General features: G+C 43.7%; 1 protein-coding gene across 2 annotated transcripts; it reads right to left on the bottom strand.

The window, feature by feature from the left end:
* On the bottom strand, window positions 1-26,114 carry NAT10 (N-acetyltransferase 10). 2 transcript variants are annotated; one of them, XM_075095031.1, is made up of 28 exons: window positions 25,870-26,114; window positions 24,506-24,597; window positions 23,677-23,848; window positions 23,371-23,493; window positions 22,546-22,607; window positions 21,580-21,694; window positions 20,126-20,233; window positions 19,120-19,253; window positions 18,656-18,749; window positions 17,382-17,480; window positions 16,683-16,819; window positions 16,037-16,161; window positions 15,583-15,733; window positions 15,034-15,130; window positions 14,138-14,254; window positions 11,943-12,044; window positions 11,761-11,835; window positions 11,069-11,185; window positions 10,755-10,888; window positions 9,156-9,204; window positions 8,427-8,520; window positions 8,222-8,332; window positions 6,950-7,122; window positions 5,805-5,924; window positions 4,707-4,805; window positions 4,229-4,302; window positions 1,627-1,710; window positions 1-454 (listed from the first exon to the last, which is right to left on the bottom strand). In XM_075095031.1, the coding sequence occupies exons 1-28, from the start codon at window positions 25,975-25,977 to the stop codon at window positions 364-366; spliced, it is 3,057 nt and encodes a 1,018-aa protein (XP_074951132.1). In that variant the 5' UTR covers window positions 25,978-26,114; the 3' UTR covers window positions 1-363. The 2 variants fall into 2 exon arrangements, with proteins under 2 accessions (XP_074951132.1, XP_074951131.1); XM_075095030.1 differs by lacking the exon at window positions 1-454 and having other exon boundaries at window positions 1,509-1,710.

Genomic DNA, 26,114 nt, shown 5'->3' with positions numbered 1-26,114 from the left:
TTTGTTGTCCAAACGCTTTTTTTAATAAGGATACCAACCATTAAGCAGGAAAGTTTACAGATTGATCTGCCCTCTTTCAGTGAAGCTCTGTGGCTGCTAAAGCACCCTCGTAACATCCCGACGTGTTGCACAGTGCCTCGCTCAAGACCCGCAGTCACACTTCATTAAAAAATCTTCCTAGATTGTCTCCTGGCAGTGTCGCTGTACTTCCCATAATACAAACGCTTTAAAAATGCCCCTAAGGCTTTTCCTTCCCTCCAGCTCTCACCCCCCAAAAGAAAGTCTCTTGATTTAAAGGAGAATAGTACTTCTTAAGTACAAGCCCGTCACTTGTTAATTAAAGTTCACCGATGGGCTTTAAAGTCATTTCTTCCACTTCTGCTTTATATCTTTAGTCTTCTTAAATTTCTTCTGTTGCTTGGGTCCTCTTCCTGTTTCTAATTTTCTCTTCTCACTGGGAAACAGGAACAAAATATCTGTTAAAAATACACTAGACTCCCATCCAGCTGGGAAATTTTTGTTGTAAAAGGGGGAGAGGGTCTACACAGAAATGTGGTTGGGAGGAAATGCTTCCGATTTCTTGGGTCATTTAAACTGGTGCTAGAGAAAGCACAAACAAGAGGATGACCTAGATTTTCTAGCGCCTTCAGATCCTCTAACCCAATTTAAATCCCGCAAGACCTCCGAGTTTTAGCTCTTGTCATTGTTTTTCAAGACTTCAAGTTACGTGTCCTAAAGGCAATTCATATGGGGCACCTGGAATTTAGAGCACCCAGAAAAAATATTACCACTGACAGTTTTAAGCATGCAATTTTGTTCCTGCACTAGAGTCTGACTAGAGCAAACGTGACAGAGCTTCAATCTTTATAAGCACTGACAAGACTCTCTCTGTCCTGTAAGGCTTCTGGAAACTCACAGCTTCCAGCATTCATGAAAAAACCCACGAATATGCAAAGGGTGGAATAGAGACCCCATGATTACTCCAGCTGTCAGGCACCCCAGGAGGGGGAAATAAGCAAGCAGGCAAGTCTCAACTATAAATCCCCAAGGAAAAGATGAGGAAAGACTCCATGCTGGGCAAGGCAGAAGAAAGAAGATGGATGAAAAGGAAGGAACTGCAGAAACACAGATTCGGTATTTTGTAGGCTTAAGCTTACATCTGAAAGAATTATTCTTCCCTGGATCTGCATTTTCTCCAGTGGGACTATCACAGGCTCCCCCCAGCGTTAGCTCCCAAAGCAAATGCGACAGTTACGGGGAATGAGTTCTTTCTTTAAAAGTGACCCAGGGAAGGAATAGTACCAACTTCTGTGCACGATCAGGATCAAGACTTAACCATGGCAACAGAAAAAAGTTAAAATAAGCAGGTAAGTTACGTGAAGACGGGTCTATACTCCAGAGCAACACAGAATCCGCAGCAGCGCCCTTAGAGGAACCACTGAGTACCCAGGAGAGCTCTCAGGTGCTCACACCCCCATTTCTCCAGGAAAACCGAGAATCTATCAAGGACGCTAAGTTCATTTTATCTGCATTTAACTCTTCAGCTTCGTGCTTTTGAAAAACGTTACAATAAAGCCAGCAGGAAAGCCCAGAGAGACCTCTGTGCAGTATTTCAACTTCCTTAACCTTTTCAAACTGACGACGGAAGCGTTCTGTCCTGCTTTGCTCAGCACCTCATTCCATTCTTCGTCATCACCCCGGATAATATATCTAAGTGAAAAAGGTAAAGGAAAATCCAAGTAAAATTGCCAGAACAAAGTAAAAAAAAAACCAAGGTGATTATATTGTCAGGCACACACTGCTCTGCAGACAAAGCCCCTGTGTCAGCACCCAGCCAAATCAGTATTTGGAAATACATTCAGAACCAGACGGGCAAAGGGACGCAATAGCTTGTCACAACTTCAGCAGACTCAGTCCAAACTAGGTCAGTAACAACCAACAGCTGTCCCCATCCAAAGCTGGTCAGTGTCAAAGGAAGTTCTCTCAGCCCCTACTGTAAACATGACAAAACTGTTCTACGAAAGCCTCAGAGAAGCAGTGCTGTTATGAAAGCAAAAAATAAGGCCACAAAGGTTACACTTTCCATAGCAGTGGTGTATATTTCTACTTTGTCCACTAGATTTCTTAAAAGATAGGCCTTCAATCACTACAGCTTTAAGCCTCCAACCACAATCACATCTATATTCACTATATAAATTTACTTATAAAAGCTTGAGAGTTATTTTTTCTTTTGCCCCCTCCAAAAAAGAGGAGGAGGATGGATGTGGTGGTAAAGGAAGAGGATGCAAAAAGCAGTGGCTTATGGAAGGTTAGCTAAATTAGCAGCCTCTCTTCGACAAGTAAGCTTGAATGGTACCGTTGTTCTGCATCAGTCTGGGAAAAACTGAAGACCTGCAGCTTTCTTTTGAAAAGAGAAATTTAGACAACAATTGCTATTCAAATCAGCTCATGTTCCGTGCCCCTTGTCTGGGTCTTCAAGTACTCTGGAAATCACATCCAAATTTAACTAGGCAAAGCAGTCTTGTAGCAAAATTAAGTGGTTGCTCTCCATCTCAAGTTCTTCGAGATTTAGGATAGGCTAGCCTTTGTTCATACACAGCCAAACAACACCGGAGAGAACCTTTTCAAATCAAACAGCTCTGTTTCTTCTACTAGTTTTCTATAACGTGTATTGAAAAGTGTCCAAAATAGATTTCTGTCTCTCTCTCCCCTCATGGAGGGGAACAGAAATCCCATTCTGGCTTGGGAAAAAAAAAAAAGGATCATGGTCCAAAATGACAAACAGGTATGTAACAATATTAATGCTAAAAAATTGAATTAAAACTTTTTTAAAATTCTGATTATATTTTTTCCTACTGTGACTGACTTGCAAGTCACTTCAGATCACATCCGTTTTTGTCCTTCCTTCAAACAAGACAAGCAAAGATTCAAAGAAGCTTTTTGTCCTTTTCTCAGATTTAACGGAGATTACTCTGGAGCCAAACCAGACAACTTTGCTGGGGCATCAGTAAACAGCACAAAAAGTGGCAGGAGGAGAGAGAGAAGGGAGAGACTCGGTGGCATGTGTAACTCCTGTCAGTCCAGAGACAGAGACATCTGCTGACGCTTCGAGTAAATTGCTGGTTCAGCAACTCAGTATCCTACAAATTGTCCAGCTGTACAGCAGTTAAAAGGCATCCAAGCACCCTGTAGTTAGTAAAAGCAGCTCTGGTTGGTTGCTAGTTTTCTGGTGGTTTGGCTTTTTTTTTTTTTTTTAATTTTTTTTTTGTTCAAGAAGAGAATATTAAAATTAGCTGGGTACTGTTTTCGCTTGAGTTGCACACACAGCTAAGCTGGACAGCAAACAGGACCCGGGTATCCTGGTTTGAGGAAACTAATGACTATTTCTAGAAGCACAGGAAACTATAGAATTAGAAACCGTCCACAGCCAGGCAGCTTGCTTTATTACTCCACATTATAGAACTGCATAACTTATAATATAAATACTGTTCACAGCCAGGATCAAGATGGACACATAGATACATAGTAAGAGCTACTGCCGTGAATAATTTACCATTTAAGCACCAAAACAGAACAGACATAAAAGAAGAACGTGCTCAAGCTCATGCCAGAGGCACTGGGACAGAGCTGAGAACCGATCCAGCGTTTCTGATTGCAGCACATCATCTGTCTGCAGCACTGTAAGGATGAGCGAGCCCCAGTGCTAACAATTCATTTCCACAGTTCCAGGGACAGACAGATCTCACTGCTGATCAGCTGCGACCTGCTAACTCGCAGCCTTTCGCTTTCTGTTCACAATACCAGCAGAAAAAGGGAAGTCGGTGAGTTCCCACTTGGGAGCATGACACACTTCTCAGGCAATGAATTAGTGTACTGAGATAAAGAGGTGAATGGCCTTGAACAGAAGTTGTTACTGAATTTAATTCATACTGGAAAGAATGTTCTGAGTGTGAAACAAAGCAGCTGCTAACAGAGCCGATAAAGGCTAAGGGATTGACCATCAGGCACACAATACCCAAAGTTTCCATTAGTGTAGCAGCATCTGCTGATCTTACCTGGCCACCGCTGAAAATACCCACTGCTGTTTCTCCTTTATTGATGGTTTCAGTTTCTGATACTCCAACTACAGCCTCGTGCACAAGTCTCAGCAAGATGTGCGAGTGACCCAGCATTCAAACAGATTATCAGGGGAAAACTGGATTTGAGACTCAGACAGATAAATTCTTACTGTGTAAGGTCCAATTCCTTCAGCTTCCCCACTTCTTGCTTGTGTTTTTCTTGGAACTCCTTCGCTGCTTCTTCCTACAACAGGACAGCATGACAAATGTGTTCAGTTCTATGTGCAAATGACCATGTGAAGCAAGGAAAGCGCCCTTCCCACTGAAAGAGAAGTATATCCCCTAAAGCAAATACCAGACAATCCTGAAAAGCTTCTCTCTTTTACATAATTGCATTTTTATGTTATTTTTATACACATACTTGTAATATATAACTCCAAGAACGGCTCAGTAGGTTCTGTGAATAATCTTTACTGCAGATTAACCACAATCATGTAATGCAAAGCTGTCAGGTTTGAACTACCATAAAGTGACAGACCTGGTGTGGATTTCTTCCCATCCAAGAAAATTTAGATTACAAGGCTTCTACACCCAAAGGAACTACCATAAAGTATTTACATATGTATGAAGAAGAAAGTTCATAATTACCAAATCGTCATTTAAAGATTTCAGTGTTGGCTCCATTACAATATCCTTTGTTGCCACCATCTGCTCCTCCACAGCTTTTTCCTGGACCGTGTTGAACAACTGAAAATGCAGTAAGCCAACATATGTAAGACTTGCTGGTGTTTCTCCTAGGTTATTGCTTTAAAATAAACACAAAATGCTGTCTGTCCCCATGAAACTCTTTTAACCTTGCAAACGTTAGCAGGCAGTTATTTCTGATGCAGGAATTCCGTCATACTGAAATAAAAAGCTCAAGGCTGCTTCCTGAAGGCAGAATTATATATAGCTTTTATAAAAAGCACAAAACTAAAATCAACCAGCACTCAATGTCACTCACATAAATGCGGAGAACTCGTAGTTCACAACATACTTCATTAATACAGCATCCTTCCATTAACGTTTGCAGCTAAAAGCTGCATTTTTATGTTATTATCTTCAATCTTCAAGGTAATTAAAATGGTGTAAAGCTGAGCAAATCACCTCTCCAATGAACGACCTATGCCAGACTGCAGGAGCTTTGCTACCGTATCCTGATCCTTGAGAACCAGAGGCCCCAGCCTCAGCAAGCAGCTGCAAGCAGTCAGCAAGCGTTCTGTCCACCTCACCATTTGATAACCCATCACACTACTCACTTCATCACAGACGTCAGACAGAAAGAAAACCAGATCCAAAACTTGCCAATTATTTCACTGGACTTCAAGCCTACCTCTAAACGACGTTGCAAGAGTTTGTTTTCAAGAAAAGTTGAGATGCCCCCAGTGCAGTGAACAATCGTAAACAAATGGCTCAGGCTCAGTGGGCAGCATGGGTTTACGCTCAGCATTTTGGTCAGGACATTTCAACACTTAAAAGCACACGACAAGCCCCGTTATTTGGGAAAACACTATATAAGTCAATGCCATAAATACCTGCTTTTCCCACTGGGATTTTCCCGTCTTACAAAGAAGCTCACAGTCAATTATCTGGGACATGTTAAAGATACACAGTTCTGGTTCAGCTTTCTGTTAAGGGCCAGGCTCGGTACTGGAATCACGCTTTGGTCCGATATAACCAAGGCAAAGCTTGTCATGACACTATTACCTGAACTACTTTGCGGATGATTCTGTTGAAAAGGCCCATCAACTGACTGCTGGGCAGTTCCACCTCCTTTTCCAGTTGGTCCAGAGATTTATGCTGTAGGCCAATCCCCAGAAAAAGGGCCTGTGAAAATTACATGTATTTCAGTTACGGAGGCTTTTAGAGCAAATACAAATAAATAATAATACCCTCTACACTCCCTACATTTTACCAAGTCCTTGCTCTGCTCTAGTAGTACAAGGCTTCTCTGGCACAAGATGAAGCTTTGCTGGAAAACCCCTAAATTATTCTGCAGATGGCAGGTGCCATTCCATACTTAGCACAGATGACTACCTTTCTCCTGAAGTGCAGTTCAAGAGCCAGAAGTTTTGGAGGGGGTTTTAAACAACAGTTCACAGCATACAATGCATGGGGCACTGCACTGAACACACAACAGAATATGATCCCTACAGTTGTTACCCAAAGCTGCGTCCAGCTCTGGGGCCCTCAGCACAGGAGGGACATGGATCTCCTGGAGTGGGTCCAGAGGAAGGCCATGAGAACGCTCCAAGGGCTGGAGCCCCTCTGCTGCGAGGCCGGGCTGGGAGAGCTGGGGTTGTTCAGCCTGGGGAGGAGAAGGCTGCGGGGAGACCTTATTGCGGCCTTCCTGTGCTTAAAGGGGGGCTGTAGGAAGGATGGGGACAGTCTCTTCAGCAAGGCCGGTTGTGACAGGACAAGGGTTAATGGTTTTAAACTAAAGGAAGGGAGATTTAGACTCGATATAAGGAAAAAATTTTTTACTGTGAGGGTGGTGAAGCACTGGAATGGGTTGCCCAGAGGGGTTGTGGAGGCCCCATCTCTGGAAACACTCAATGTCAGGCTGGACGGGGCTCTGAGCAACCTGACCTAGTTAAAGATGCCCCTGCTCACTGCAGGGGGGTTGGACTAGATGGCCTCTAAAGGTCCCTTCCAACCCAAACCATTCTGTGATTCTATGAAAGCAAATGCCAAAGGTGGAAGAACACTACAAGCAGGAGAAATCATGAAGAGGGCTACAAAAGAAGCAATTAACTGAAGCAAATTATTTTTGTGAAGATGACATGAAACAGGAAACTATTCCAAAAACATATATAAAGAGAGGTGAAGCATGGCTTCACAGTGATACATACCGACTGCGCAGCAGAGAGGGAGATGTCACCCATCTGGTTGAGAAAAAACATCCTGGCAATGGTAGGTACCATGTCCATGATGAGGTGATAGTCCACCATGTTGCGAGAGTACATCTCTAATCTCTTCAGGTCATATGGGATGAAAACTGATTCTAATTCAGCACGGCTGATGGCTGATGGGTACAATAAAAGGACAACAATGTCAAGGCTGTTCTTCATAATTATCCAGGATCTCAGAATTTAACAAGTTCCTTTTCACATCATTGAGTAAAGGCCAGCTGCTATCCCATAGGTTCACTTCCCAACATGCTTCAGAATTCAACACACTAGGTACAACGCTGCTATTCAGACTGGCTTGGTTATTCAAAGTCTTTTCAGACAGACATAAGTTCCTATGAAAAACAATGCAACTGTCAAAACAGACCAGCATGTCAACTCAAAGACGCCAGAGAGACTGAAAACAGTGAGGGCTGAGAAACACAGTTTGCCCGGTCTTTAACTATCTTACGCTGGTTTTGCTGTTAAAGACCTTTGTTCCCTTGTAGCAGCAACCAAAACTCTTTCACCAAGGCAGATACTAAACACCCCCAAGACACAGTTTACCAAGTTCTCTCAAGAGAACTCCCCTCTCTTAGGCAAACAGAAAACAGCAATTTGCTTTTAAACCAGAAGTGACTGTTAGACCTGTCTTGTCTGGCCCCTTTTTTAATACTGCCTGTGTGTTTCCCCCAACATGTGCTGCGCTGAGCCCAATGACATGCAGTTGAACTAAAGCCTCTCTTAGAATGACATCACATTCCAAGTTCCAAATTTCTGACAACAATATTCTCGCTAATATCCTAAGCAAGCTGCTCTGCCTATTGACCCTTGCTGTCCAAGACTTCCCTTTTAATTCCATACTGGATTTGGCAGGTGTCAGTAACCATCCATGTTTTGTCACACATTTAGCTGTTACAGTCAAGAGCCCTCTAATTTTGGGTTACTTAAATCTTTGATCAAAAAAAGCAGGAAGAAAAAACACACCAAAAAACCACCACTACCCATTTTCAGTGGCAGAAAATGCCCTCTTGGCTTCTACTATTTAGTAATACAGTATTTTAGAAATACGAGCATTTTTCTGCATAATAGGAACAAAACACCATAACTGACCGAGGGCAATTCATAGCACCTCACAAAAGACATCACATAATGCATGTATTTTAGAACTCTGATAAACATATACATAGACCTTAAACTGCAATCTAACTGGCCATTGTGAGCCAGGGTACTCACGTGCTTGTGGCTGCTGTTTGATGTTTTTGTTCTGTAGAATATTCAATGCCAATGAGGGAGAGAACGTGCTGAACTGGTAGGAAAGCAGGGAAAGGAACCGCCTCCTAAAATCTATAGGGTGAGATGAAAAAAATAAACAACTCCTGTGGACCTCTAGAATAAATATCCCAGAAGATTCTTCTAGTGTCGGCAAAATCAAAGGTACCTTTCCAGAAGGCAGTAAGCCAAGGCTCTTGTTCAGCGTCCTCTTCATTCAGCATCTTCAGCATGATGCACGAATGCTCACCAGTCAGGTCATTCTAATAAATAAGATACATTTCCCATCATCCCTGTGAACCTTTTGCACTCTATGCTCAACTGAAGAAGGCAAAGGTCTTCTAAATCAACAACAACAATGCATTTATCAACTGCTACTGACCACCACTACCTAATGTAAAACCTATGAACTTCTATAATTTGGTAAATCCCAGCCCTGAGGGATTTGGGCTTCTTGAGGTAACAAGTAGTCACCAGTATTGCAAATTCCAGGTACAGCTCAAGAGCCAGAAAAATGCAGTGACCCGGGACAAACAAAGTATTCTCTCCAAAGTACTGTAACTGCAAGTGCTACTTTTTGTAACTACCTTGAAAAACAAGAGCACTCAGTTCAAGGGCCACTTGCATATTTTACCAATGACCACATTAATAACCCTCAACAGCTGCACCTTTGCTCTGATTTTTAAGTGCAAACTACTTAGAAGACCACATTCACAACCCTAAAACTTTACTCCTTTAGCTAACTAGAGGCCCAAAGAACAAAAATGAACAAAAAACAAACCCCAAATGTAGTCTCAGAAAACCTTCCTGCCCAAACGACATCTCACAGAAGCTAATGGCAAGATGCCCAGTGATTTCAATAGGGCTGGATTTCATTCAGAAACAGTATGCTACTTACTGGTGTCTGCCTTAGATAAACTGGCACAAATCCAGCACGCTTCCAAAACCTGGGGAAAGGGAAAAAGCACTGAGAATTATGGAGCTGTTGATTCTACAACAATACTTGTGATTAAATGCCATCTATCCACCGTATGAGAACAACTGTTGAAAACTAGGCAAAAAGTCTGTAAGCCACCCCAGCAACTCATGAAAACGAACGCTGACAGAAAGCAGTAACAGCAATCAACCTGACGGAGGTTCTAACTTAGAGGAGTGAAGAATTATGGCTCTAAGATCAAAAACTGAAGAAACTTCCAAAGACTGAGAGACATGATACAAGAGTTACCAATTTTGACATGCTTCCAGGACCTCCTTTAAAAACGAACAGGTTTTGACCAATAATATCACAGACTCCCAAGGGATAGCCTGGGGAAGGGCTGAGGATTTACAGTTTACTTCAGAGACTCTGCTCTTCTTCGATGAATGATGATTTTTTCCCTGGCAACTTCCAGGTTTCAGATAGCCATTTGTGGACCAGAGAGAATCACAGACTGATCAGTAAAATCCTGCTGACATCCCTTCTCCATCCTCCGGTTCCCTCTTGCATCTTAGTTTTGAACTGACCCTACAATTCATTTTGCCCAGTAAGAGGAGGACTAGTATAAAAAGGCCTCCTGAGACCAAACATACGGCATCCCAGACAACAGAAAGCAGCCAGGCCCCAGAGCAACTGTCACTGGCAACCCACCTCCGCAGGCCATGGGAGGACTACTCATCAGCTGAGCAGGACGTTGCAAAATTTCAGCAGGAAGCCCTACACGTGCACCCCAGCCTCTCCCTGCCCCACCATTCATCCTTCTTTTATCCATCCCACCATGGCTAACAATTAATCAAAAAAGAAGTAGCGAAACACCTTATTCTCCCCCTCTGCCCCGAGAGGGATCATTCAAATAAAGTTAGACACCTGAACCATTCACTTTAGAATTTGCATTTATTATAAAATCATATACTTTTATCTAAAACTATATTGTAAAGTGGAGGTAAAATGTAAGAAAAATTAATAAATTATTTACAGCTGCAGTAACTCAGTTCCTCCCTGGTAAGAAAAGCAAGAAGCAGCTGCAGTTGCTGGTGAAAAGCATTTACATTACTCAGGAAACTAACAACTAGGGAATAAGATCAGCTGCAGCTCAAGCTTCTACAGGTCACAGGAAGTAGTATTTAACTTCTCCCTACCTATTACAGGCTGTTCTTACTTCTCTAGCCTGGAAAACTGAGCAATTGAAGCTAATTAACTGTTCAGAAGGGTCACAGAGATGATCAAGAAGGGAATGAGCTTTCCCTCAGGAGGAATTTGAGGAAAAACTACCCTGAAAGATGTCCTTAGGATCAGCCCTACTGTATGTCAAGAAAAGGTCTTACCGAAATGGGCTTGGGCCCGTCCCAGTTTTAGAAACCAAGTCAAGCACACAGAGATAAAGAGAATGTCCAAGGGCTAAAATATCTGCATCTGTATCTATATACGTTGTATTATTTATAATATATTATTTTAATTAATACAATTTATACAGTGATATTTTTGCACTGGATGTAACTAGCAAATAAAAGAACATCTTACTTGAGTAATCTCGGTGTTAGGCCATAAGATACCCCTAGATAGTCTAGGCTTTCAGCTTGCCTCTCGCTCAGTTTGAGAAGTAGAGGAGGCAAGTCTTTCCGAGGTGTCACAACCTCTTCTAATAAACTAACAGTCTGAAAGAAAAAGTGGAAATGGGTTAGTAGCAAACCTCACAGAAATCTGCAAATTCAGTCTCTTATTCTGTAAGAAAAATAAGAGTATTTCCTCGTTACACAGAGAAATCATTATCAAGACTTACCGTGACAAACAGCTTAGCACAACAGAAAACACAAGAAATGCACTGAGCTCCATACCTCGCTGCTTACAGTTGCAATTTCTTTTGGCTTTTGAATTGTTTTTTCTTCCAAACATGGAAATTTGCCTTCATAGTACATCTGCAGTAAAGTCAGAGCTCTGCTGCCATAGCCCATCTGTGAAGTAGGGACAATACACTATAAGCAAAAAGATGTATCTAGTTTTTAAGACAGGGCCACGACATTCTCCCCTTACAAACCCATTAACAATCATCAGTGCAGAGATCATTCAGTCACTGCAAAAATGCATTTCCTTTGCCACACAGCAGAGAAGGACACTACAGATCCCGGATGTCCGAAACCACAATGAGAGCCCAGTCAGTAGTTCAGGACTGTGTAATAATTCTTGGTGCTTCAGTCTGGCGTTAAGAAAATGCCAAACACCAGCGTGAACATTTGGTAATCTCACAGTAAGTATCACCGGATCTTGACTGTGTAACGCTGCTTGGGATGCTGCCTAGTAATGACAGGAGCACTGGTGTGCTCCCCACCCAGAGGAACACCCCCAGCCTGCTGTGGCACCGCACCATTTCTGTGCATCTGACCCCGCTCTGTTACTACCGCTGGCCCTAACCCAGGCTTAAAATTCTGAGAACTGGAGCAACTGAAATGTTTGCCCTGTTCTTGAAGTTTGCCCGTACAGCCATCCTCTGACTGACTATTCACAATAACTGGGTTCCAAAATACTTTACCCCCTGATAATCCGGATGAACTGCGATGCGAACAACACGCCCACCAGAGAGGCCCCCGAAGTCCGGATCTTGGAACTGCATAAGAGACAAAAGTCAATTTAAAGAACACAGATGGGTACTCTGGAAATAAGAAATTGTGCTGAAATATATCTTGGGTGTGAGTACCCAGCCAAATTATTCACCTGCTCTGAAACGGTCCAGGGAATAAGATCACCAGAAGCTTTCTTTCCCCTAGACAGACTGTTCATGATAGACTGGCGAGAGATCTCTCCCTCCATGCACACCTGCCAGAAAAGGTAAAAGACCATTAATGGAAAAAAAGCACTTCCTCCTACAGTCAGTCCACTGCAGCAGAATCAAAACTTATACTCATGTATTGGGTGTGCATGGCAAGGCTTTGGTAGCAGCGGGAGCTGCTGTGAGAAGCTGCTAGAAGCTTCCCCCATGTCGGAGAGAGCCAGCGCCAGCCGGCTCCATGACGGACCCGCCACCGGCCACGGCCGGGCCCATCAGCGATGGCGGCAGCGCCTCTGGGGTAACGTATTTAAGAAGGGGAAAAAAACCTGCGCAACAGCAATTGCAGCTGGAGACGAGCGAGAGTATGGGAGGGGAACAACCCTCGGGAACACCAAGGTCAGTGAAGGAGGAGGGGGAGGAGGTGCTCCAGGCACCAGAGCAGAGATTCCCCTGCAGCCCATGGTGAAGCCCACAGTGAGGCAGGCTGTGCCCCGGCAGCCCACGGCAAGGCAGGCTGTGCCCCTGCACCCATGGAGGTCAGCGGTGGAGCAGATATCCGCCTGCAGCCCATGGAGGGGCCCACGCCGGAGCAGGCGGATGCCCAAAGGAGGCTGTGACCCTGTGGGAAGCCCACACTAGAGCAGGCTCCTGGCAGGAGCTGTGGCTCCGTGGAGAGAGGAGCCCACGGTGGAGCAGGTTTGCTGGCAGGACTTGGGACCCTGTGGGGGACCCACACTGGAGCAGTTTGTGAAGAACTGCAGCCCATGGGAAGGACTCATGTTGGAGAGGTTTGTGGAGGACTGTCTCCCGTGGGAGGGACCCCACGCTGGAGCAGGGGGAGAGTGTGAGGAGTCCTCCCCTGGAGGAGGAAGGAGCGGCAGACACAGTGTGTGATGAACTCACCACAACCCTCATTCTCCATCCCCCTGTGCCGCTCCAGGGGAGGAGGTAGAGAAAATTAGGAGTGAAGTTAAGGCTGGGAAGAAGGGAGGGGTGGGTTGAAGGTGCTTTTAAGATTTGGTTTTATTTCTCATCTTACTCTGATTTGATTGGTAATAAATTAAGGTAATCTCCCCAAGTAAAGGCTGTTTTGCCCATGATGGTAATTGGTGAGCGATCCCTCCCTGTGCTTATCTCTACTCACGAGCCTTATAATTATATTTTCTCTGTCCTGTCCGGCGGAGGAGGGGAGTGATGGAGCAGCTTTGGTGGGCACCTGGCATCCAGCCAGGGCCAACCCATCACAATTCAGTTGCTGAGTTCAGTATGCAGTATTGACATTTCATGTCATCCCTGCTCTGCAACATGATGAGCAAACACGTAATGTGCGAACAAAGAGGCTCTGCTCCTAAAAGCCCTGTCTCAAAAGGCACATCAGTGGGCCAGCCAGGCATATCTGACGCAGTAAGTGTTACGCTACGGCGCAACAGAAGCCTTATGAGACTAAAGCACAGAAAGTGCTCTATGCATTTTCTGTAGTCCATCAACAGCAAACATAAAAGCTTGTCCCACCAATATTTCTCTTTAAATGCCATAAATTGTTCATGTAAATGGGGCCTTTTCTTTTAAAAATTCGATTTAACTAGCTGCATCGAACACAGATAATTAAGAATCTGTGTTCTTAAAGAAGGAAGGAAGCAAGCAAGCATATAGTAAGACACCCAACAGTCAAGGGCTGAAATATTTCTACATCTCTAAGCACGCACACCTGAGGAGCTTGTATTTTTGCAGTTCTACTGCAAATAAAAGGAATGCTAGAAACATGGATAAGCAGAGTAAACCAGTGAACCAGCTGTCCTTGCAGGAAGTTGAAATAGGAGGACAAAGTCATCCCTTGAAGCAGTAGTTCAGCTCCTCAGAAGGCTTCTCAGCACAAACACATTGTGGAGACGGGGAGGTATATGTGAAAGGATCAGCATCACAATATACTTATGCAGCAATTAGTGTTAACGAAAGGAAGGGGAGGGGGGAAAATCGGCCTTAATACACCATTGTAAGACACACAAAAACACAGCCCTAAGCTACCATCTACTCCTAGAGAGTACGCTGCTGCCATAGTACACTATTAGTATATGGTCTCACAGCAGGTGCTGCTTCATTACTGAACAGTTCACCTCCTAGATACATGCTGCTCTCTTACCTGAACAACTGCAAGTACTTCTGGTAACGAATTCTGGGTAGGTGGAACAGGTGGCAAAAGGCAAAAAAGATGGTGGGCAGGTGCATCAGATAGCATCTGGAGGTCATTGGGCGAGTTCTGGAGGGTAAAGGCATATCAGCAAGGTGAAGAACTATTCCATGAGAAAAGCTTCAAAGTCTTGTGTAATGTTAGTAGCTGACTACTGAACACTCCTCCATTTTCAGAGTTTAGGGCTATTAAGAAACTTGGAACTAGTACAATAATGATGGATGAAGAAGTTCACAGGCCAGTTCATGGCTGTTCTACTACCAGACAGAATCTGTTTTTCTCAAGTGAAACCTCTTGCTCTAATATGCGTGGAACTGAACTTTCTACTTTTTATATAGCTACTTATCTCTTAATCCACCAAACCTTAAATCATTTTTTGTAAGTGAGAGATTTTTGGTACTCAATACTTCAGTACTTACAGACTTCACCACTCACATTTACAAGTCACCCACGCTCTTGAAACCTTGAGATGAATTATTTCTCTTTTCAGTAGTACAACGGTACTGCTCTTTTGGTTAACTTGAGGCTACTAGAATACAGTAAAGAGAACTGCAAAAGAGGTTCATCACTAATACTATTCTAACAAGCTTGTAGGCTCATCTAGAAATTAGTCTCCAGAATTTCTCAAGACAAAAATATTCCACATATCTCTGAATCCAGTATATTCGGCCAAGATGAAGGCAAAGATCTTCTCAGAGAAAGGAGAATATGGATCTGTATATAACAAGAAGCAACCGAAGCTGTTCGGAAACTTCAATTAGGCCGATTCAATTACACTGTCTTAACAAGCACTGCTCCCTCTACAAAATTCCTAGCTGAGATGTTGATACAAGTAGCAGAAGCTTTACCTTGTAGTGTGAAGCCACATAGAGGGCCATCAGTCTCTGCAGAAATACTTCTGATGCTCTGTGGTAACAAAAAAGTGTGTCTCTATTTACGTAGTATCTAAACACAGTGGTTAAAGAAACAACCTCCTTGTTGATTTAAGAGTAGTATTTTCAGTACAGCCTTGGGCTACAAGCTGGCTTGTGCCCTTAGGCTCTACAGCTCTGGCTACAAGAATGAATGACTCTGGGCAGTGTTCACAGCTTTCACAGCCTTCACCTTTAAAGCCAAACCTTTTATAACTCCGACAAGGACTTTCTGTCATTCAACCCTTCCTTAGAATTGTCTCTGCAGTAAAACTGGAGTTTGGTAATATCCTGGTAACACACACCACCAATCTTATGAGGCAGTGGTAAGAGCTCAACTCCAGAAGTGTGGTCTTAAGAGACTTTCACCAAAAGGTCATGTGCTGAGGTTATCACGTTAGCCAGAGAACCCACTATTAATCAGCTTGAAAAAGCCTCCACCTGGAAGCAATATATGCTGATCAGAGCACATTTGAGTAAGGATACAGGTCACAAGTCTCAGGCAGCGGGCAGCCAGAGATAATTCTGGTGATGTTGAGGCAGTCCAAACACAGCAGATCATTTAGCCACTTTTCAACTGGGTCACCAGGGGCATATCTGATTGACTCATGGAGGGAGACTTCATGCAATGTACGAGCTGCAAACAGATTTCAGAGAAGAACATTTAGTGTTGGAAGTTACAGTTAGCAAAGAATCCAACAGGATCAGTGTCCTTTGAAGGGCTCCCAGGAGGTCAGAAAATCATTACTCATATAGCCTTCATTCCTTAAAAGCCTTTACATCTGAAAAGCATGAGGGGAAAAACAGAGGAGAGCTCCTTCATTTTCCCACACCACTACAGCTGCAACGTAAGTGGCCACATGGGATGGCCAGAGGGGTCACCAGTCAGCAGCACTGGAGAGCATGGTTATACACCGCAGTCCAGAACACAATGGAGTACCTGAGGCGAGTTTAGCTGTAGCTGTGGATTTGTTCTCTGCTGTCATGGTGACTTGGGTTTGTGCACTCTGTTGGCGGAGCTGCTGAATGAGCTTCAGAGATAGCGATCGACCAGTACCCTCATACCTGAAAAGCAGAGGACAAAAGTCTGAAGCAAATAACCAAACAACAATCCAGAGCCACAGGGAAGCTCCAGCACAGAACCAGGCCGCCACCCAGAGCTATGTGCTGTTCAGAGGCCTGTGAGCACCCCAACCACCTGTGAGAATCCCTGCCTTTTGATGTTTTTGAGCAGGTAGGACAGGGCAGCCTACCCTGCCACCTTCTTAGTCTCACCATACTGGAAGGAAGATGTCACCCTTCCCTCTCTCCTAACAGACTGCACAATCCTGCTTATGTATTTGCTCCTCGTAGCAGAACAGAAGAGGTGCAAGTCAAACACCTAATGAATCCACAGCAGAACCAAAGGAAAGCAGCAAATTAAGTACTGACTCTTGGTTATTTTAAGGAGCAGTTCCACGACAGATCAAGAATTAGCATAACCTGGTGTAGAAGTGTGTAATAAAAAAAGTACTGTAGATAAAAAATAGCCCACAAGCACTTGCACAACTGCTTTCCCAGGTAGACAGTTGCTGCCCAAGCCTTACCCATTGATTGTAGAAGCCATGAAAACAAGATAAGGGCCGAGCAGGTTTTTCACCAGGGGTAAAGGAATGGCGGCAGCTTCATCAATCACAACAAGTTCAGCTTGACCGAGTTTCACAGAATCAGCAGGGTGTATGTACTGCAAGGAATGAGAGGACACCATCATTGTCAACAATAGCTTGTCTGGGAATCAGGGAAATGTCAGAGTTGGCAAAGCTGGAGCCCTGAAAAGCTGTTTGTTGTTCCTGTTCTCCATGACCATCAAGCCAGAGACTGAGACATGAAAACAAACAGTCAGGAGAGGGTTCATGTTAACCTAACAAGGACTGGGTCACACATCTTGTTTTGCACATTTCCATGCAAATTTATCTGCAGACATAATTAAAATAAAGGAAATCTAATCACTAGAAACATATGTTCTTCCTTTACTGTTTCGTTCACCTTCGTTTGCTTTTGTTTCAAGAAGAAACCCACAAGCAATTACCAAGAGAGTTTTGTAATCTACAAGTTATTCACAGAAAGAAATAAGATATTTTGTGAAAGTCGCTCACCAGAAAAAAAAAACGGTCTGCCTTAAAGCAAAATCAGTCAGGACATCCCGTAAAATGAACATGCTTAAAATCAAAACAACTACAGCACCGGTAAAGCCAACAGTTAGGAACAAAACGTAGAAAGGCAAGAGTGCAAAAGAGGCCAGTTACCTGAATGGTCTGTCTGTGCTCCTTGAACACATTCACTCTGACAACAGCCTTATTAAACTCTGGATTTAAAGACTGAACAATCTCATAGTCCAGATGTTCCTGAAAGAAAACATTGTTAAACAGCATGAACAAGCCAAGATCTAAGAAAAATATTGTTCATCATTACCATCAAAATAAGCTCTCTAAGAGTACACTGTTATTTCAGATTCTAGTTTAAAACTCTTATAAAAGCTTCAGAGGCCTCAGAGCTGAGAAATTATTTACTTATGTTAAAAACTATTTCACAAAGAAACTGATTTACCCAAACTAAAAATAAAGAAGGATAAAAATAAAAATCAGTGGGCCGAGGTCAATTGTGTGAGGTTTAATGAGGCCAAGTGCTGGGTCCTGCCCTTGGGTCACACCAACCCCCGGCAACGCTCCAGGCCTGGGGCAGAGGGGCTGGGAAGTGCCCGGCGGAGAAGGCCCTGGGGGTGCTGGCTGACAGCCGGCTGGGCATGAGCCAGCAGTGCCCAGGTGGCCAAGGAGGCCACCAGCCCCCGGGCTTGTGTCAGCACTGGTGTGGCCAGCAGGAGCTGGGCAGGGATGGGGCCCCTGTGCTCGGCCCTGGGGAGGCCCCACCTCGAATTCTGGGCTCAGGTTTGGGCCCCTCGGGACAAGAAGGGCCTTGAGGGGCTGGAGCGTGTCCAGAGAAGGGCAGCGGGGCTGGGGCAGGGTCTGGAGAGCAAGTGTGCTGGGGGGCGGCTGAGGGGGCTGGGGGGGTTTAGCCTGGAGAAGAGGGGGCTGAGGGGAGCCCTTCTCGCTCTCTGCAGCTGCCTGAGAGGGGCTGGAGTGAGGGGGGGGTTGGTCTCTGCTCCCAAGTCACCAGTGACAGGACGAGAGGAAACAGCCTCAAGCTGCATCAGGGGAGGTTTAGGTTGGATATTAGGAAAAACTTCTTCACTGCAAGAGCAGTCAGGCGTTGGCACAGGTTGCCCAGAGAGGTGGGAGAGTCGCCATCCCTGGGGGTGTTCAAAAACCGTGTAGACGCGGCACTTGGGGCCATGGTTTAGGAGGCCTGGGGGTGTTGGGTTGGTGGTTGGACTTGATGATCATAGACATCTTTTCCAACCTTAATGATTCTATGATTCTATAACTACTATGATTTGTTTTTGCAGAACATTACTAAAAAGGCTGGTAGCTAATATATGTAAACAAAAATCACAGATGAGATGCAAAACCACTCTTAAGCAGGAACGCTGTAAAAGTATTGCAAAATAGTCTGTTGTCCTTACCTGATACTGCAGTGCATCAAAGCCTTTAAATATGAACTCAAAAAGAGTGTGAAGGTTATCCGGGCTTGGAGATGTTACAAAGATATTGGAGTAACTGCACAGAAAAACAAAACAAGAGTTTAACTCTTTTTCTAGCAAATTTTACATATACATGTTAAGTAGAATGTTTATATAAGGGGTTGATTTTACCTAATAACCAAAACACACCAGATGTCTTTAGACACTTATGTCAATTTATGTGGGATTATTTTGGTTTTCAAAGACTGAAGTTTCCTTATTACTATTAAATAGAAAAACTTGAATATTAGTGTATGCAGTAATCAAAAGATAGAAGAAAAATAAAAAGAAGGGCTGTAGGACTGGAAATTACAAATATATTCAGATCCTGTCATCTCTTTAAAAAAAAAATAATAACCATCTCATAGATGCAAATAAAGTCTGGGAGACTGTGGGGGATCACTCACCCAAAAGCTACTGCTCCAGCAATGGCCAGGCCCAAAGCAGCAGATTTACCACGTCCCCTGGCTGCTGTTAATGCCACAGTGCTCCGCAGAGTCTTCTCAGAAATGGCTTCAATAAATTTTAGAACTGCTTTTGCCTGATGATCAGAAAAAAACAGAGAACAAAAATCAGTTGTGTTTAAATTACTTTCAGCACTACCTACGCTTACCACTAGTACATGTCTTCTTTCCTACAACAGGAAGAAGGAAAAGAAAGACAAGAGGTGACCATTAAACCCAGACCAATAATGTACAAGAAGTGGTAATCTTGACCCAATGAGTTCTTGAAATTATTCAGGTCAAAACACAGATTAACAATCAGTAACAGCAACTGCCAATTACTGCCTCCATGCCACTGACCACAGAGTGTATTCGGCAAGACGGGAAGAGGCACACTGCTCCCAGAGGAGGAAGGTGAACATACCTGGGCAGTGAGATGACCTACTATAAAAGGGCTGAAGCAGTGCACAGCTCTGGGCACCACCAGGCTGAACTGCAACTTCTCAGTGGATACACCAAAAGAGGAAAGACAATTGCAATAGGGCCTTCATTTGCACTAGTCAGACAGTCTCAAATTGAAGTAAAAAATGTGTAAGGGAGGCAGGAATAGGGGCATATTAAAATACAACTTTCCAACTTCTATTCAGAACTAAACTGAACAGAAACTTCAGGTTAAGTTTCCTGCTTATTTCAAACCCTGAGAGCTCATCATCTTTTAAATGGTGACTTCTCCAGATCAGCTGCCTGTCTCCATTCTAGTCCTTCCACTTATTCTCAACCTCATGAAGAAAATTACTGATACTGTTGTTGTGCTACCATGTCCGATCAACTTTTCAAGGGAATTCTCTAGATCCACACCCACCACTGTTCACACTCAGATTTGATTACATGCGAGATGAGACACAGAGACATCAGTACCTAAGGTGACCTGTCAAGCACAGAGTATCTCATACTTAAACACCACACCAACCTGATCCAGGGTTTTACAGCCATCCACCAAAACTCCTACAGGCTGTGTGTCCTGCAAGCTCTCCTTCAGCTCTTTCAGCTCCAAGTCCTGCGGCCGAAGATTATCCTCCTGTAAGCACAGGATTTACCATAACAGGGTTAGTAAAGGACACTTCTGCACAATTATACCTTTGTGGTGTCTTCTGATCTCTTTCTCTGCCTGACAAAAGGTATCTGAAAGGAAACATTACCATGAGTTGAATATACTCCCTAGAAACAGAAAAAATTAAATGACAGACAGGTATTTAATACTTCAATTTTAATGCATCTCCAGGAGAATGGTCACACAAGAGACAGGTATCCCAGCTTCCCCAAGCTTGGAGTTAAAAAGAAAAGAATTTTTCAGTACATGGTAACCAGAGGATGGCATCGCTAGGAAAAAGGGACCATGGACCAATTTTCTGAAGAATTTAAATCGTTTTTCAGTCTTCAGGCTGTACCAAAATTTTATGATCTTTGTTATATCTGTCGTACAAGGTGTACATATTGCCACGTAGGGGGAGAAACTACTGCAGCAGCAATAGATCAGTTTTCAAACCAATACCAAGGTTTTCAAAGCCAAACAATAAACTTGGATGCAAAAGCAATCAATTTTAAATGGGAATGAATTCTGATTTTTCTTATTGTCACTTAAAATTCCAAAGGCATCAGCCTGTCCATCCAACAGATAAGCATTTGTGCTGCTGTCAATATTGTTCTCATGCTAAATGGGGGTTGTTTTGTTTTTTACAATCAGTGCTCTGTTAAAACGTTTTTACCACCTCTGACAGAACCTACGTTGGTATTTCTTAGGCTACACAAACCCCTTCAAAAACTTAAGAGATTTCTATTTTTAAATGGTTCAATCTGACTTTATTCTATAACTGAAAGTGATAAAAGGATACATTTCTAACAGAGCAAGCTATATGCCTGGCTTATATTCAGCGAATGGTTCCCGAGATGTGGCATGGGTAACCCAGAAACTGAAACAACTACCACAGCTTCAAGGTATCAGTTGTCTCCTGAGCTTGTAATATACTTATTTCCAAAGTGTCTTCCCACCCTCCAACCATCGAAAGGTCTTTTTATTTGTCTCATCCCCACTATCCATCAGCCTGAAATCTCTCTATGCACTTCTGAAACAGCAGCCACAGCAATTAACTCCACCTCACTAGGCTAAACATCAACACAGCAAAATAAATAAAGGCAAGCACAAAAAAAGCTGTGATAGAAACAAAACCAAGGAAGAAAGAAAAGAGAGCTTCCCGTGCTTCACCCATACCACGTATGATTTTTGCAGAACATTTCACTTCCTCTCTGCAAGATTGTTACTTGATATAGATCAGGGTGAAAGTTTCCCTTTCTTAAATCTTTAACACACCATAGTCAACTCAGACCAATTTCTCCCACGGAAAAGCGCTAACATTGCTTACTGACCTGCGACTGTGGCGGAACCGGTGTGATGTTTGCAACGTGGCTGGAGATGGGCAAGATATTCAGCTGATCATCAATCACGATGCAATTCTTGCACGAGGCCAGAGACAGAATGAACCTGAGCAGTCAAGCAAAGCAAAGGCAGCTTAGGAAAAACACTAGCAACACAGTTGCGTTTTGGTAGTTAAACTCTTTTCTAAACGCAGACACAGTGTTCACAGCTACAGCTACTTACAGCTGAGCTATGACAAGTTCACGCAGCTGGCAGCATGCCTCTTACCATAAAACCAGGATTGTCTACACAAAACAGGTATTTACTTACCAGGATGTCTCCAAAGAAGAACACTAACTAAAGACAATCTACCAAGAGAGCGTTTAAGCGGGAGATAGCTGCACGAAAGCATAAGATGTGAATCCACAGCCATTGTGAGAAGCGCTGACCCCAAAAAACTGCAGTCAGCACTGGCTTATTCATCCTAAAATTAGGATATATATATAGGATATATAACCACCTGCATGTTAAAGAACAATTTCTGCAATTTTCTTACGAGCTAAGGCTCACTTTCTCAATAACAGCTGCTTATTCTATACCACAAAAGCAGAGAAAACACCTTTACAAGACACTGCTAAAACCACACTAAACAGCTTCATGTTCCACAGTAGAGCAATAAGTGTCTGAACTTTGGTGCATCTGGAGCACGTGTTTCTACAGAGCGTTTCAAGAAAGGGACTCAGAACAGTTTACAAATTTGGGCCTATTTGCATATATCCCTTGTAATTTTGTATACAATTCCTCCAGCAACAAACCATTCATTCTGAGAACAGTATATTGTTCAAAACTGAAGCAGCCAAGAAGCCCTATTGTAATGCAAAGTTATTAGGATGCTTTCCTAACATGAATACATGACGTTGTTCCAGATGCTTCTCTTAGGCATACAGCCTAGATCCTTTACACACGTAATAGCTTACCTCTCGTTAAACCGTCCCACCACGTCCTGGTGCGCCTCTGTTCTGTATCGAGAGTGCACATCCTGAAAGAAAGAGAAAAAGTCTACCTGGAGAAGGAAGAGCAGTAACAGTGCTACTTACAAGATCGTTACTCATGGGACAATCCAACTGCTCTTCCACTCTTGTGGATTACAGCCTCCCCTTCCATCAACACCGCATCCCAGACAGGATTCTGATTTTGTTTGTTGTGAAACATTCACACTTTCCAAATACCTGTTAAAAATGTATTTTCCTGCCAATACTTTTCACAAGGGTCTTACTTATTCTTGCCTGACTTAAAGGTCAACTCTGCCAGGTACAGAACATATCAAACACCTCAGGGATGCTAAGAGAAAACAATCTATCATTTAATTCACCTACTGGCATTATTACTAATGGAAACAGTTCCTGCTCTAGGTCTAAGTATGCTCAGTGTAAATAGTTTGTATCTAGAAATATATAGTAGTTGTGAAGCTGATCTCACCTAGCAACAGGTCACAAAACACTCAAAAGGCCTATTTTTCACTTAACTTTCTGTTACACGGGCAGACAGCATAAATACTTTCCAAAACTATGGTGAAACAAAAGAACACAGTTACATTTGTGAACGACAAGTGTTTCTTCTTTGTAACCCAGGAGCGTTTCAAGACACAGAGGTTGGCAGAACTGCATAAGACATTCAATCACAGATGAATGAAGGAGCAGGAAAGATGATGGAAGGAAGACCGCAGCCCATAACAAAAGCAGAACTTAGCATCACCACGATGTACCTGCTTACGTAAAACAGACACGTTACGTTGAACATACCATGGTCATTGTATAAAGCTGCTTCAGTGAGTTCATCGTTCTCAGGAGAATCACCACGATTCCACCCCCTTCTACTGTTTCGACAGTTCTAGCTAGCAGGTTTGGAGTCAAGGCTTCAAAATCCTAGGAAATTAATAAAACTTCAAAGTTGCCTAGAGCTCTCAAGGGCAACTAGCACCTACTAAAAGGAACAGAAAATCTGGAAACACTATTTCTTAAAAGTTTAATTCACACTTAACATTTGCATTAACCCACAAGCGACTGATACTAGAATAATGCCCTTAAGTCAAAAGTTTAACTCCTTACCTGAAGTACACACATGCCAAAAGTGTTACCAAGGATCTTATGAGTTTCATTGTAATAGCAGTAGCGAATGTTTGTGGCTGCTATAAATAACTCAAAAGGATCATCATCCTTTATGTTTAAAGTTCCACTTTTAATCTTCTTCTGTAGTTGTCTCATCCTTTTCTTCCGGTGGCTGGAGAACAAAATTATACAGAGGTTTACTTGGAAAATGGTTTGGGAAAAGTGCATTCATGCCTATGTGTGAGTCTAATTGGAAGTCAGAGCACAGCCTCCAAGGAAAAAAATCTTGGATCACACTTGCTGCTTTCACAATATGTTCCCACGTCCCTTCAGTCCAAAGCAGTGGATATCGCACAGAAACGGCTGTTTTTGCAAGAAACAGCTTAGTTGGAATCACGCAGTTACAGGTAACGCTTCCTTCCTGACTTTGTGTGAGGGCTGTAAGTACGCACACTAATCTCAGAATTAAAATTTTAAATGCTTTTTTTCAAAATGAAGGCACTCTAATACTTAATCTGCGTTCACTCCTAACTATTGCTGAGGAATTAAAGTTTTGGCCTTTTGAGATTAAAAAAGTGAGGGAGAGATCGGTCCAGGAAAACAGAGTAAGCATTAGAGCTACAGAAAGAAACCAGAAGGACCTAGTGCTGATGTCAACTCTATTACGGAAGCCAAATTTTGGTTCTGGAAGACCAAACTTCCTATAGCTCCTCCAAGAACTAATCTTGTTTCTCCTTACAACCAAATCACACAGCCTACATTCTCTGCAGACCAGTTCCAGAGCTTTGCTTCACACAGAGCAGCGACCGCAGCATGAGAGATATCTTACCTGCTGAAGCCCAGCTCCTTTTTGTAACACCATAGGACAGAGGGCCTGGCCTTTACAGTTGCTTTAGACAACATGTGATGAAGTATAACCACCTGCCAAGACACAGAAATGTTCCTGAACAACTGTACTCTCAAGCTAACACGGAAGAACAAATTATTTTGCTATTCTTGATTTTACAGCTGTGTTTTCTACCAACAAACCCTGTGCAAAACAGAAGGATCCCTTGACATTTTGTGAAGTTTACGTTCCTTTTTACAGAAACATGCGTGTCTGTGCCTTCTCCAGGGCTGAATGGCACTGAAGACACTGAATTATACCTACCGTTTGCTTTGCATTCTTTGCCAGAACTGCTAACAACTGCACAAACAGGAGGTTATTATTCCAAGCGAAATACAGTTCCTAGTATTTGTCTCTTACTATAGATTTTGCACAACGTATTTCAGACTTCTTCTACACTTTAACAAGATTTAATCTTGAACTTTAATCCTCTGGCAGGCTTGACAACCCACCTCGCTGCTATGTAGCCTGCACATTCAGTGAGCACGCTTGCTGCTTTGCAATCCAGCTCACCAGTGAATACTGAACGCAACCAGACTCAGGATATGCCCCACCAGAATTCACCTGTCTGCTTTGGCAGTAAATAAACGATAACTTTCTTGTACTGCCACCTGATCAACTCATTATTTTCCAAGGCTTTTTTACAGCTAAGTTTATTTTACTTCCCCAGGAACCAGAGCTAACAGAATTGACTTATCCTAAAACGTTACAGTTTTGCTGTGCCGTTCTTTCCCTTCCCACTCAAGAAACACAAGTCTAGAGTCCCTGAAGAGAAATAAGTTTGGTGGTTAATTTCTTCCATACTACGTCACGAGGTAGGTCCAGTCCAAGTTCTGGTGCGGTGACATCTGCAAGATGGCTCGGTACGTAAAACACAGCTCGAGGGCAAAACCACAACATCTTACAACAGAACCGAGATAGGAAAGAAGCTCCTACTCGCCAGAAAATTAAATATATTTTGCCTCGGTGTAAAAATATATCCTGATTTGCCTGCACTTGCTTTATCTGATGTTCACGAGCTTCTCAAACAGCAGATGCTGAAGGACAAAGTCTCCTAAACCATGTCTAACACCTTCCTGCGTTCCTGCCCCGCGGTGAGTTACCCGGCCCGGGCCACACGTAGCACGCCATGCCTCTGCCTCACTCGGGGCGGGTTTAACCCTTGCTTTACAGAGGAAGAAGGGGGAACCGGAGGATTACAGGTCAGCCGCCCTTCAAAGGCTCGGTTCGACTCCGGCACGGACACCCACCCCCCGCCTCGAAGCGGGGCGAGCCCCCCACCCGCAAAGGGGGGGGGGGTGTTTTACCTGGTCCTTGCCGCGGTCGCCGACCACCACGAAGAGGCTCCGCTGCCGCTCCGCCACCCCGTTCTCGATGAGCACCCGAATGCGGTTGTCCACCTTCCGGCGCTGCATGGCTGCGGGGCGCCGGCACCTTTCCCGCCGCCGCTGAGGAGGAGGAGGAGGAGGAGGAGGAGGAGGAAGGCCGCCCCCTCAGGCGGCCGCGGCGGTCCAGCCGGCTCGCGGCACACCACGTGGGAGCGGCGCGGCCC

This window comes from Phalacrocorax aristotelis, chromosome 5, assembly GCF_949628215.1.
Source record: "Phalacrocorax aristotelis chromosome 5, bGulAri2.1, whole genome shotgun sequence".
NCBI lineage: Eukaryota > Metazoa > Chordata > Aves > Suliformes > Phalacrocoracidae > Phalacrocorax > Phalacrocorax aristotelis.
This window is presented reverse-complemented; position numbering and strand designations above follow the sequence as displayed.